General features: G+C 55.9%; 1 protein-coding gene across 1 annotated transcript in view; it reads right to left on the bottom strand.

Moving 5' to 3' along the window:
* Positions 1-12,117, bottom strand: part of sptbn5 (spectrin, beta, non-erythrocytic 5) — a 332,093-nt gene extending 319,976 nt beyond the window's left edge. Inside the window, exons 1-3 of the mRNA XM_038790252.1 lie at positions 12,007-12,117; positions 7,921-8,088; positions 845-961 (exon numbers count right to left, since the gene is read on the bottom strand). Coding sequence (XP_038646180.1) covers positions 845-961; positions 7,921-8,088; positions 12,007-12,117 — 396 coding nt within the window. The remainder of the gene's footprint in view (positions 1-844; positions 962-7,920; positions 8,089-12,006) is intronic.
* Positions 12,118-12,472: the final 355 nt, after the last annotated feature.

The raw sequence follows: 12,472 nt of genomic DNA, 5'->3' as shown, positions 1-12,472 counted from the left end.
CCACCAAAAACCCTGTTCAGCAGATTTCCAACTGATGTGTCCAAAGTGCCAGGTTTTGTGCCTCATTCATCACCCACCATTTTACAACACTATCTCAAACCTTCTAAAAATACATATAGTTTAATAGTTGACTTCCACAAGTTCAGTAGTCAGTCCGGCTCAACTAGTCACTCTCACCTCTGACTTAGTTATAACACCAGCTCAGGACTCAGGCACGTAATCTGGACTGACATGCCACTGCAATACCGAGCCTGTACAGCATTGTCGGAGGTACCATTCTTCAATGAGAAGTTTACCTGTACGTGGGTTATCAAATTTTCCATGGCAATATTTGAAGAGGGGTACGGAGTCCAGTCCTAACATTCCTCTCTTCAGTTTAACATCTCATCTGAAAGATGGCACACCTGATATTGCAGCACTTCCTCAAGACTGCACTGAAGTGACAGCCTGGATTAGGTGCTTGGGTCTCTCTGGTGAGACTTCAGCCTACAATCATTTGACTCGATGAGAATGCTCCCTACTCAGCCATGGTTGGCACTGTACAATCTCAGCATCTGTGGAGAGAGAAGGGTGCTTAGGTTTCGAGTCTGGATGACTCTTTGGCAAAGGTTTGACAAAGAGTCATCCAGACTCAAAACGTTAGCAATCAACTGGGGGTGTTGGTTCATTGCAAGATTAGGTATGGGCAATTGGGCCCTGTCCCATTGCCATAGGTAGAGAGAGGACATGCTGTGAATTTGAACATGTGGTGACATGTGACATCACCAGATTGGTCAGTTTAGTGCATAGCAATCAGGGAGGGCAGGACATTTCGAGCAGTCCAACTGGGACAGATTTAGCTTACCTCATCGAGTGTGATGGTGGCGAGCTGAAAGCGCAGGATAATCACCCAGATCAGACCCAGGATTAGGGTGCGGTCACCATCCACAACATTCTCAGGACCAATTAGGCCAACATTTATCTGAAGGCAACACAAAAAAGTTAACAAAGCAAATTTAAAAGTCACATCTCAAGGACATTGCCTCGGGGTCACTGTGCACATACTGTGGCTCGGGGACACTGAGCACATACTGTGGCTCGGGGTCACTGAGCACAGACTGTGGCTCGGGGACACTGAGCACATACTGTGGCTCGGGGACACTGAGCACAGACTGTGGCTCGGGGTCACTGAGCACAGACTGTGGCTCGGGGTCACTGAGCACATACTGTGGCTCGGGGACACTGAGCACAGACTGTGGCTCGGGGACACTGAGCACATACTGTGGCTCGGGGTCACTGAGCACATACTGTGGCTCGGGGACACTGAGCACATACTGTGGCTCGGGGACACTGAGCACAGACTGTGGCTCGGGCTCGGGGACACTGAGCACAGACTGTGGCTCGGGGACACTGAGCACATACTGTGGCTCGGGGACACTGAGCACATACTGTGGCTCGGGGTCACTGAGCACATACTGTGGCTCGGGGACACTGAGCACAGACTGTGGCTCGGGGACACTGAGCACATACTGTGGCTCGGGGACACTGAGCACAGACTGTGGCTCGGGGACACTGAGCACAGACTGTGGCTCGGGGACACTGAGCACAGACTGTGGCTCGGGGACACTGAGCACAGACTGTGGCTCGGGGACACTGAGCACAGACTGTGGCTCGGGCTCGGGGACACTGAGCACAGACTGTGGCTCGGGGACGCTGAGCACAGACTGCGGCTCGGGGACACTGAGCACATACTGTGGCTCGGGGACACTGAGCACAGACTGTGGCTCGGGGACACTGAGCACAGACTGTGGCTCGGGGACGCTGAGCACAGACTGTGGCTCGGGGACACTGAGCACAGACTGTGGCTCGGGGACACTGAGCACAGACTGTGGCTCGGGGACACTGAGCACAGACTGTGGCTCGGGGACACTGAGCACAGACTGTGGCTCGGGGACACTGAGCACAGACTGTGGCTCGGGGACACCGAGCACAGACTGCGGCTCGGGGACACTGAGCACAGACTGTGGCTCGGGGACACTGAGCACAGACTGTGGCTCGGGGACACTGAGCACAGACTGTGGCTCGGGGACACTGAGCACAGACTGTGGCTCGGGCTCGGGGACACTGTGCACAGACTGTGGCTCGGGGACACTGAGCACAGACTGTGGCTCGGGGACACTGAGCACATACTGTGGTTGGGGGACACTGAGCACAGACTGCGGTTCGGGGACACTGAGCACATACTGTGGCTCGGGGACACTGAGCACATACTGCGGTTCGGGGACACTGAGCACAGACTGTGGCTCGGGGACACTGAGCACAGACTGTGGCTCGGGCTCGGGGACACTGAGCACATACTGTGGCTCGGGGACACTGAGCACATACTGCGGCTCGGGGACACTGAGCACAGACTGTGGCTCGGGCTCGGGGACACTGAGCACAGACTGTGGCTCGGGGACACTGAGCACATATTGTGGCTCGGGGTCACTGTGCACAGACTGTGGCTCGGGGACACTGAGCACAGACTGTGGCTCGGGGACACTGAGCACAGACTGTGGCTCGGGGTCACTGAGCACAGATTGTGGCTCGGGGACACTGAGCACATACTGTGGCTCGGGGACACTGAGCACAGACTGTGGCTCGGGCTCGGGGACACTGAGCACATACTGTGGCTCGGGCTCGGGGACACTGAGCACAGACTGTGGCTCGGGGACACTGAGCACAGACTATGGCTCGGGGACACTGAGCACATTCTGTGGCTCGGGGACACTGAGCACAGACTGTGGCTCGGGGACACTGAGCACAGACTGTGGCTCGGGGACACTGAGCACAGACTGTGGCTCGGGGACACTGAGCACAGACTGTGGCTCGGGGTCACTGTGCACATACTGTGGCTCGGGGACACTGAGCACATACTGTGGCTCGGGGACACTGAGCACAGACTGTGGCTCGGGGACACTGAGCACAGACTGTGGCTCGGGGACACTGAGCACAGACTGTGGCTCGGGCTCGGGGACACTGTGCACAGACTGTGGCTCGGGGACACTGAGCACATACTGTGGTTGGGGGACACTGAGCACAGACTGTGGCTCGGGGACACTGAGCACAGACTGTGGCTCGGGCTCGGGGACACTGAGCACAGACTGTGGCTCGGGGACACTGAGCACAGACTGTGGCTCGGGGACACTGAGCACAGACTGTGGCTCGGGGACACTGAGCACAGACTGTGGCTCGGGGACACTGAGCACAGACTGTGGCTCGGGGACACTGAGCACATACTGTGGCTCGGGGACACTGAGCACAGACTGTGGCTCGGGGACACTGAGCACAGACTGTGGCTCGGGGACACTGAGCACAGACTGAGGCTCGGGGACACTGAGCACAGACTGCGGCTCGGGGACACTGAGCACATACTGTGGCTCGGGGACACTGAGCACAGACTGTGGCTCGGGGACACTGAGCACAGACTGTGGCTCGGGGACACTGAGCACAGACTGTGGCTCGGGGACACTGAGCACATACTGTGGCTCGGGGTCACTGAGCACAGACTGTGGCTCGGGCTCGGGGACACTGTGCACAGACTGTGGCTCGGGGACACTGAGCACAGACTGTGGCTCGGGGTCACTGTGCACATACTGTGGCTCGGGGACACTGAGCACAGACTGTGGCTCGGGGACACTGAGCACAGACTGCGGCTCGGGGTCACTGAGCACAGACTGTGGCTCGGGCTCGGGGACACTGAGCACAGGCTGTGGCTGGGGGACACTGAGCACAGACTGTGGCTCGGGGACACTGAGCACAGACTGTGGCTGGGGGACACTGAGCACATACTGTGGCTCGGGGACACTGAGCACAGACTGTGGCTCGGGGACACTGAGCACATACTGTGGCTCGGGGTCACTGAGCACAGACTGTGGCTCGGGGACACTGAGCACAGACTGTGGCTCGGGGACACAGAGCACAGACTGTGGCTCGGGGACACTGAGCACAGACTGTGGCTCGGGGACACTGAGCACAGACTGTGGCTCGGGGACACTGTGCACAGACTGTGGCTCGGGGACACTGAGCACAGACTGTGGCTCGGGGACACTGAGCACAGACTGTGGCTCGGGGTCACTGTGCACAGACTGTGGCTCGGGCTCGGGGACACTGAGCACAGACTGCGGCTCAGGGACACTGAGCACAGACTGTGGCTCGGGGACACTGAGCACAGACTGTGGCTCGGGGACACTGAGCACATACTGTGGCTCGGGGACACTGAGCACAGACTGTGGCTCGGGGACACTGAGCACAGACTGTGGCTCGGGGACACTGAGCACAGACTGTGGCTCGGGGACACTGAGCACAGACTGTGGCTCGGGGACACTGAGCACAGACTGTGGCTCGGGCTCGGGGACACTGAGCACAGACTGTGGCTCGGAGACACTGAGCACAGACTGTGGCTCGGGGACACTGAGCACAGACTGTGGCTCGGGGACACTGAGCACATACTGTGGCTCGGGGACACTGAGCACAGACTGTGGCTCGGGGACACTGTGCACAGACTGTGGCTCGGGGACACTGAGCACAGATTGTGGCTCGGGGACACTGAGCACAGACTGTGGCTCGGGGTCACTGAGCACAGACTGTGGCTCGGGCTCGGGGACACTGAGTACATACTGTGGCTCGGGGTCACTGAGCACATACTGTGGCTCGGGGACACTGAGCACAGACTGTGGCTCGGGGACACTGAGCACAGACTGTGGCTCGGGGTCACGGAGCACATACTGTGGCTCGGGGACACTGAGCACATACTGTGGCTCGGGGTCACTGAGCACATACCGTGGCTCGGGAACACTGAGCACAGACTGTGGCTCGGGGACACTGAGCACATACTGTGGCTCGGGGTCACTGAGCACATACCGTGGCTCGGGGACACTGAGCACAGACTGTGGCTCGGGCTCGGGGACACTGAGCACAGACTGTGGCTCGGGGACACTGAGCACAGACTGTGGCTCGGGGTCACTGAGCACAGACTGTGGCTCGGGGACACTGAGCACAGACTGTGGCTCGGGGACACTGAGCACAGACTGTGGCTCGGGGACACTGAGCACAGACTGTGGCTCGGGGACACTGAGCACAGACTGTGGCTCGGGGACACTGAGCACAGACTGTGGCTCGGGGACGCTGAGCACATACTGTGGCTCGGGGACACTGAGCACATACTGTGGCTCGGGGACACTGAGCACAGACTGTGGCTCGGGGTCACTGTGCACAGACTGTGGCTCGGGGACACTGAGCACATACTGTGGCTCGGGGACACTGAGCACAGACTGCGGCTCGGGGACACTGAGCACATACTGTGGCTCGGGGACACTGAGCACAGACTGTGGCTCGGGGACACTGAGCACAGACTGTGGCTCGGGGACACTGAGCACAGACTGTGGCCCGGGGACACTGAGCACAGACTGTGGCTCGGGGACACTGAGCACAGACTGTGGCTCGGGGACACTGAGCACAGACTGTGGCTCGGGGACACTGAGCACAGACTGTGGCTCGGGGACACTGAGCACATACGGAGGCTCGGGGACACTGAGCACATACTGTGGCTCGGGCTCGGGGACACTGAGCACAGACTGAGGCTCGGGGTCACTGAGCACAGATTGTGGCTCGGGGACACTGAGCACAGACTGAGGCTCGGGGACACTGAGCACAGACTGTGGCTCGGGGACACTGAGCACAGACTGTGGCTCGGGGACACTGAGCACAGACTGTGGCTCGGGGACACTGAGCACAGACTGTGGCTCGGGGACAGTGAGCACAGATTGTGGCTCGGGGACACTGAGCACAGACTGTGGCTCGGGCTCGGGGACACTGAGCACAGACTGTGGCTCGGGCTCGGGGACACTGAGCACATACTGTGGCTCGGGGACACTGAGCACAGACTGTGGCTCGGGGACACTGAGCACAGACTGTGGCTCGGGGACACTGAGCACATACTGTGGCTCGGGGTCACTGTGCACATACTGTGGCTCGGGGACACTGAGCACATACTGTGGCTCGGGCTCGGGGACACTGAGCACAGACTGTGGCTCGGGGACACTGAGCACAGACTGCGGCTCGGGGACACTGAGCACAGACTGTGGCTCGGGGACACTGAGCACAGACTGTGGCTCGGGGACACTGAGCACATACTGCGGCTCGGGGTCACTGAGCACATACTGAGGCTCGGGGACACTGAGCACAGACTGTGGCCCGGGGACACTGAGCACAGACTGTGGCTCGGGGTCACTGAGCACAGACTGTGGCTCGGGGACACTGAGCACAGACTGTGGCTCGGGCTCGGGGACACTGAGCACAGACTGTGGCTCGGGGACACTGAGCACAGACTGTGGCTCGGGGTCACTGAGCACATACTGTGGCTCGGGGACACTGAGCACAGACTGTGGCTCGGGGACACTGAGCACAGACTGTGGCTCGGGGACACTGAGCACAGACTGTGGCTCGGGCTCGGGGACACTGAGCACATACTGTGGCTCGGGGACACTGAGCACATACTGAGGCTCGGGGACACTGAGCACAGACTGTGGCTCGGGGTCACTGACCACAGACTGTGGCTCGGGGACACTGAGCACAGACTGTGGCTCGGGGACACTGAGCACAGACTGTGGCTCGGGGACACTGAGCACAGACTGTGGCTCGGGGACACTGAGCACAGACTGTGGCTGGGGGACACTGAGCACAGACTGTGGCTCGGGGACACTGAGCACATACTGTGGCTCGGGGACACTGAGCACATACTGTGGCTCGGGGACACTGAGCACATACTGTGGCTCGGGGACACTGAGCACAGACTGTGGCTCGGGGACACTGAGCACAGACTGTGGCTCGGGGACACTGAGCACAGACTGTGGCTCGGGGTCACTGAGCACAGACTGTGGCTCGGGGACACTGAGCACCGACTGTGGCTCGGGGACACTGAGCACCGACTGTGGCTCGGGGACACTGAGCACAGACTGTGGCTCGGGGACACTGAGCACAGACTGTGGCTCGGGGACACTGAGCACAGACTGTGGCTCGGGGACACTGAGCACAGACTGTGGCTCGGGGACACTGAGCACAGACTGAGGCTCGGGGACACTGAGCACAGACTGAGGCTCGGGGACACTGAGCACATACTGTGGCTCGGGGACACTGAGCACAGACTGTGGCTCGGGCTCGGGGACACTGAGCACAGACTGTGGCTCGGGGACACTGAGCACATACTGTGGCTCGGGGACACTGAGTACATACTGTGGCTCGGGGACACTGAGCACAGACTGTGGCTCGGGGACACTGAGCACAGACTGTGGCTCGGGGACACTGAGCACAGACTGTGGCTCGGGGACACTGAGCACAGACTGTGGCTCGGGGACACTGAGCACAGACTGTGGCTCGGGGACACTGAGCACAGACTGTGGCTCGGGGACACCGAGCACAGACTGTGGCTCGGGGACACCGAGCACATACTGAGGCTCGGGGTCACCGAGCACATACTGTGGCTCGGGGACACTGAGCACAGACTGTGGCTCGGGGACACTGAGCACAGACTGTGGCTCGGGGACACTGAGCACAGACTGTGGCTCGGGGACACTGAGCACAGACTGTGGCTCGGGGACACTGAGCACAGACTGTGGCTCGGGGACACTGAGCACAGACTGTGGCTCGGGGACACTGAGCACAGACTGTGGCTCGGGGACACTGTGCACACAGTAAGTATCAGGGGTTGAAGTGAACATCAGTAAAGATCAGCAAACATTGCTTGACATTGACCAAGATCATAAATCATAACATTTGGAATGGCTTGTTTGAAGAGGTTAAGATGTCAACTAATCAAGGCAGAATGTGTGCTCACGGAGAAGCAATCTGGCCCCTCTTAATTCACAAGCAATACTATACATAGCCTTTACAAAGTATTATTACCTTGGTTTTCAGGAATGCAATGGCCCTGCTGTTGTTCTCCAGGTAGTGGACTCTCATTCTGCCTCTGCTGGGTCTGTTCAGCTTCTCTCCAGAGATGGCTTCCAGTAGTGACATTAGGACAACCCCATCTTTCAGTTCAGTGAATAGGTCAGTAATGAAAATATTCACCTACCAAATACAAGACAATGTCAAATATCTAAAAGAGAAGAAAACTCAAATCCTTAATCTCACTCAAATCAAACTCATGTACAACCACAGATTCGAGCCAGGGAAGTGGGATGGAAATTTTCAGAGATAGGGGAGAAGAGAATTAGGACACTAAAGGCTTTGTTTCTTGGGGGTCGATTTGCAGGAGCTGGGAGCGAAGTATAGGCTGGAGCAGGGGGAAATGTTTAAATACACGAAGGTTGGAGATTTTGCCAGGAAGGAGATACAGAGCTTCCCAGTAGAGCCGGCTTCCACATTGCTGGAGGAGGTGCTGACGACAGGGGGACTGGAGAAGGGGGTAGTGCCAGCTTATGAACTTGCATTATCAGGCATATCAACTGCAAACCACTTCAACCTTAAAGTAACAAATTAATCTATCCCCTCCCTCCTCAAAGATAGGCCTTAATGAGTTGATAATCAGACAAATAACAAATGTGACTTGTGTCCATGTCTGCTGAACATCAGACGTCAGGAGCTCCCTACAAATGGCACATAGTGCAGTACAGTACTACTCACCACATGTTTTGCAAGACCATAATTATCCTTCTGACCACAGTAAGGACATAGATAGGAAGCTATGAAATAGTAATACCAACAGATGGCGCAGCAGAGCTAAGTATCAGCCGTGTTGTCTCTCCGCAGCCCCAACATGAAGTCCTGGACAAACAAGTTTGTTGTCTCTTAATTGACATCCAGAGCTTGCTCATCAAACATTTGCCGGTACCGGGAAGGCATAGGCTGGTAACGGGGAGGGGTAGGCTGGTAACGGGGAGGGGTAGGCTGGTAACGGGGAGGGGTAGGCTGGTAACGGGGAGGGGTAGGCTGGTAACGGGGAGGGGTAGGCTGGTAAAGGGGAGGGGTAGGCTGGTAACGGGGAGGGGTAGGCTGGTAACGGGGAGGGGTAGGCTGGTAACGGGGAGGGGTAGGCTGGTAACGGGGAGGGGTAGGCTGGTAACGGGGAGGGGTAGGCTGGTAACGGGGAGGGGTAAGCTGGTAACGGGGAGGGGTAAGCTGGTAACGGGGAGGGGTAAGCTGGTAACGGGGAGGGGTAGGCTGGTAACGGGGAGGCGTAGGCTGGTAACGGGGAGGCGTAGGCTGGTAACGGGGAGGGGTAGGCTGGTAACGGGGAGGGGTAGGCTGGTAACGGGGAGGGGTAGGCTGGTAACGGGGAGGGGTAGGCTGGTAACGGGGAGGGGTAGGCTGGTAACGGGGAGGGGTAGGCTGGTAACGGGGAGGGGTAGGCTGGTAACGGGGAGGGGTAGGCTGGTAACGGGGAGGAGTAGGCTGGTAACGGGGAGGGGTAGGCTGGTAACAGGGGACGCGTAGGCTGGTAACGGGGAGGGGTAGGCTGGTAACAGGGGACGCGTAGGCTGGTAACGGGGAGGGGTAGGTTGGTAACGGGGAGGGGTAGGCTGGTAACGGGGAGGGGTAGGCTGGTAACGGGGAGGGGTAGGCTGGTAACGGGGAGGGGTAGGCTGGTAACAGAGCCGGGGGAGGTCATTCGCAGTTTGAGACATTTTATTGGAAATTGGACAGTTCGGAGGCCCCAGCGAGGGATGAGGGCATGAGGCTGTTTTTGGATAGGCTGGAGTTCCCAAGGGTGGATGGGGTGAAAGTACAGGGAATGGGTGCCCTGATTGGACTGGGGAGGTGATGGATTGTGTGAGGGTGATGCATTCGGGGAAGGTCCCAGCCAAGACGGGTTTCCAGCGAGTTTTAGCAGAGGTTTGGGTTGGAGCTGGGGCCCCTTTAGTGGAGATGTACACTTGAGTCAGTGGGGAGGGACGAGCTCCCCCGCCCCCCCCCAACACAGTGTCGGGTGTCTATATCAGTCATTTTAAATAAAGATAAAGATCTGGAGCAGTGTGAGTCATACTGCCCGATATAGTTGTTAAATGTGGATGCAAAGCAATTGCCGAAGGTGTTGGCAATGCGGATAGAGAATTGTGTGAGGGTGATAAGGGAGGATCAGACAAGGTTCGTGAAGGGGCGGCAGGAATCGACCAATGTTCTGAGGCTATTGAATGTGATAATGAAGCCCTCGATAATGATGCCCTCTACGGGCCGGGAGGTGGAGGTTGTGTCTATGGATGCGGAGAAGCCATATGTCCGAGTGGGCATACTTATTTGAGGTGCGGGGCGGTTCAGGTTTGGGCAGGGATTTGTCGACTGGGTGAGATTGTTGTGTAGAGCTTCTAAGGTGAGTGTACGGACCAGTAGTATCAATTTGAAGTATTTTGGGTTTCACCAGGTGACAAGGCAGCAGTGCATTCTCCCCTTTGCTCTTTGCCCTAGCGATTGAACCGTTGGCAATGGCACTTAGGGGTATGAGGGAGTGATGGGGCATTTAGAGGGGGAAGTGGAGCATCAAGTCTCTTTGTACGTGATGACCTCTTCTTATATACTGCAAACCCAACTGAAAGTTTTGACAGGATTATGGAGATCTTGGGGGAGTTCAGTCTTGTTTCGGGGTTTAAGCTCAATATGGGGAAAAGTGAACAATGACCGGGGGTGGGGGTGTGAACAGTTTAGGGAGGTTGCAGTTACAGTTAGTCGGGGCGAGCTTTCGTCATCTTGGGATACATTTGGCACAGAGCTGAGCTGAGCTGTACGTTGAATCTGGCAACGCTGGTGGAGAGGGAATGAAGGAGGGCTTTAGGAGATGGGATGTGTTACCTTTGTCATTTCCCCACAGTGAGGCATCCTTACTTGGGGAGGGTGGTAATGCCATACCTGCATTGTCAGTGGGTGGGAGGTGTAGGAGACCTTCAAGCTCACTTAGAGATCGGGATACCCTTTCAAAATCGTACCCCGATCTCTGAGGAGCTGGTCTCGCTGGTGAGGTTAGTTTCCCACTGCAGGTAAAAATTCTATGTGTGGACTTGACTGGTGAGAAACTAAAGCCCCAAAAAGTGACTAAGTGTGGGCGAATCCAGGTCTGGATGTCACCTTAAAAGCCGACGGGAATCACACTGCCAAACTTTCCCAAAACGACACTTTGAAATTCTTTGGCTGAATCGCGCCCAATATTTTAAAATATTAACAACCATTAACTTGTTATCACACTGATAATTCAGCAATGTCTTTTTCAGAGTTACAGCACTCAATCTGCTTCCAGCGGCCAATTCACCAGATATTCCTCTGTATCATCCTGAAACCACATTCCTCTCTGGTGTATTGCAAATAATATTGTTTTATAAGCCACAATTTCTGCTGATTCTATGCTTTACATGATTATAAAACTGATGCTTATCATACTTAGTGCCACATTAACGAAGCTGAAACAGATCCACGTCACTGCACAAAATCAAAATGTGCTAAGTCACCGGGGACTGTTGTCCTCGGCCCCAAACATACATAGGCCCAGTCACTAGGACTGTACCGGCTCCTTTCCTATGTTCTTCTCAAGCCCAAACCTACACAAATTCCTCCCAAGTGTGGTCTCACCAAGGCTTGCCCAACTGTAATAATGATGTGGAGATGCCGGCGTTGGACTGGGGTGAGCACAGTAAGAAGTCTTACAACACCAGGTTAAAGCCCAACAGGTTTGTTTCAAACACGAGCTTTCGGAGCGCACCTGAGGAAGCAGTGCTCCGAAAGCTCGTGTTTGAATCAAACCTGTTGTACTTTAACCTGGTGTTGTAAGACTTCTTACCCAACTGTAATAAGACCAATTTACTCTTTTACACTAATCCCTTGGCAATACAGACAAAAATGACATTTGTTTTCTTAATTGTTTACTGTACCTGGAAGTTAACGTGCTGTGATTTATATATATGGGCTCCCAAATCCCTGAATATCAGCATTTAGCAGCTTTTCATCTTTTAAAACTCCAGATTTCATGATCCCCCCCCCCACCCCCCAGGATTTGATTTTTACCTGGTTCGTTGAGAAGATCTGGTTGATCCAGTTGGTGAAAGTTTTTTTCTGTACAAGCATCCGTTGCTGCTGAAGCTCTTTGATGCGACCTTTCTCGAACTCTTCATCCATCCTGACCTACTGGTTGGAGGCACAAAACAATAAAAGGGCAATTACATTGCACTGGTCACTGCAGACACAACTCAGGATCTCATCATCCCAGCGACACAGCACTTTGCCTGCCAATGTGACAGCTTCAGAAATTATTGGGCTTTGAATACACAACCTTCATTGTGGCTACTCTATAGTATTGTCAGTTAACTTTCCAGTGAGCGGAGGAGGAGAGGGAGGAACCAGTAGCAAGAACAGTAATGGTTTCTGTTAGCTTTTTATTCAAGCTACTGTTTATTTTAATTTATCAGAAATGTGCAAGCGTTTCAGAAGACATAAATACAGCCGTTGGGCGACAAGGAGGAGTTCACCGACC

Source organism: Scyliorhinus canicula, chromosome 2 (assembly GCF_902713615.1).
Source record: "Scyliorhinus canicula chromosome 2, sScyCan1.1, whole genome shotgun sequence".
Taxonomy (NCBI): Eukaryota; Metazoa; Chordata; class Chondrichthyes; order Carcharhiniformes; family Scyliorhinidae; genus Scyliorhinus; species Scyliorhinus canicula.
The sequence above is the reverse complement of the archived record's forward strand: the minus strand, read 5'-3'. Positions and strand labels throughout refer to the sequence as shown.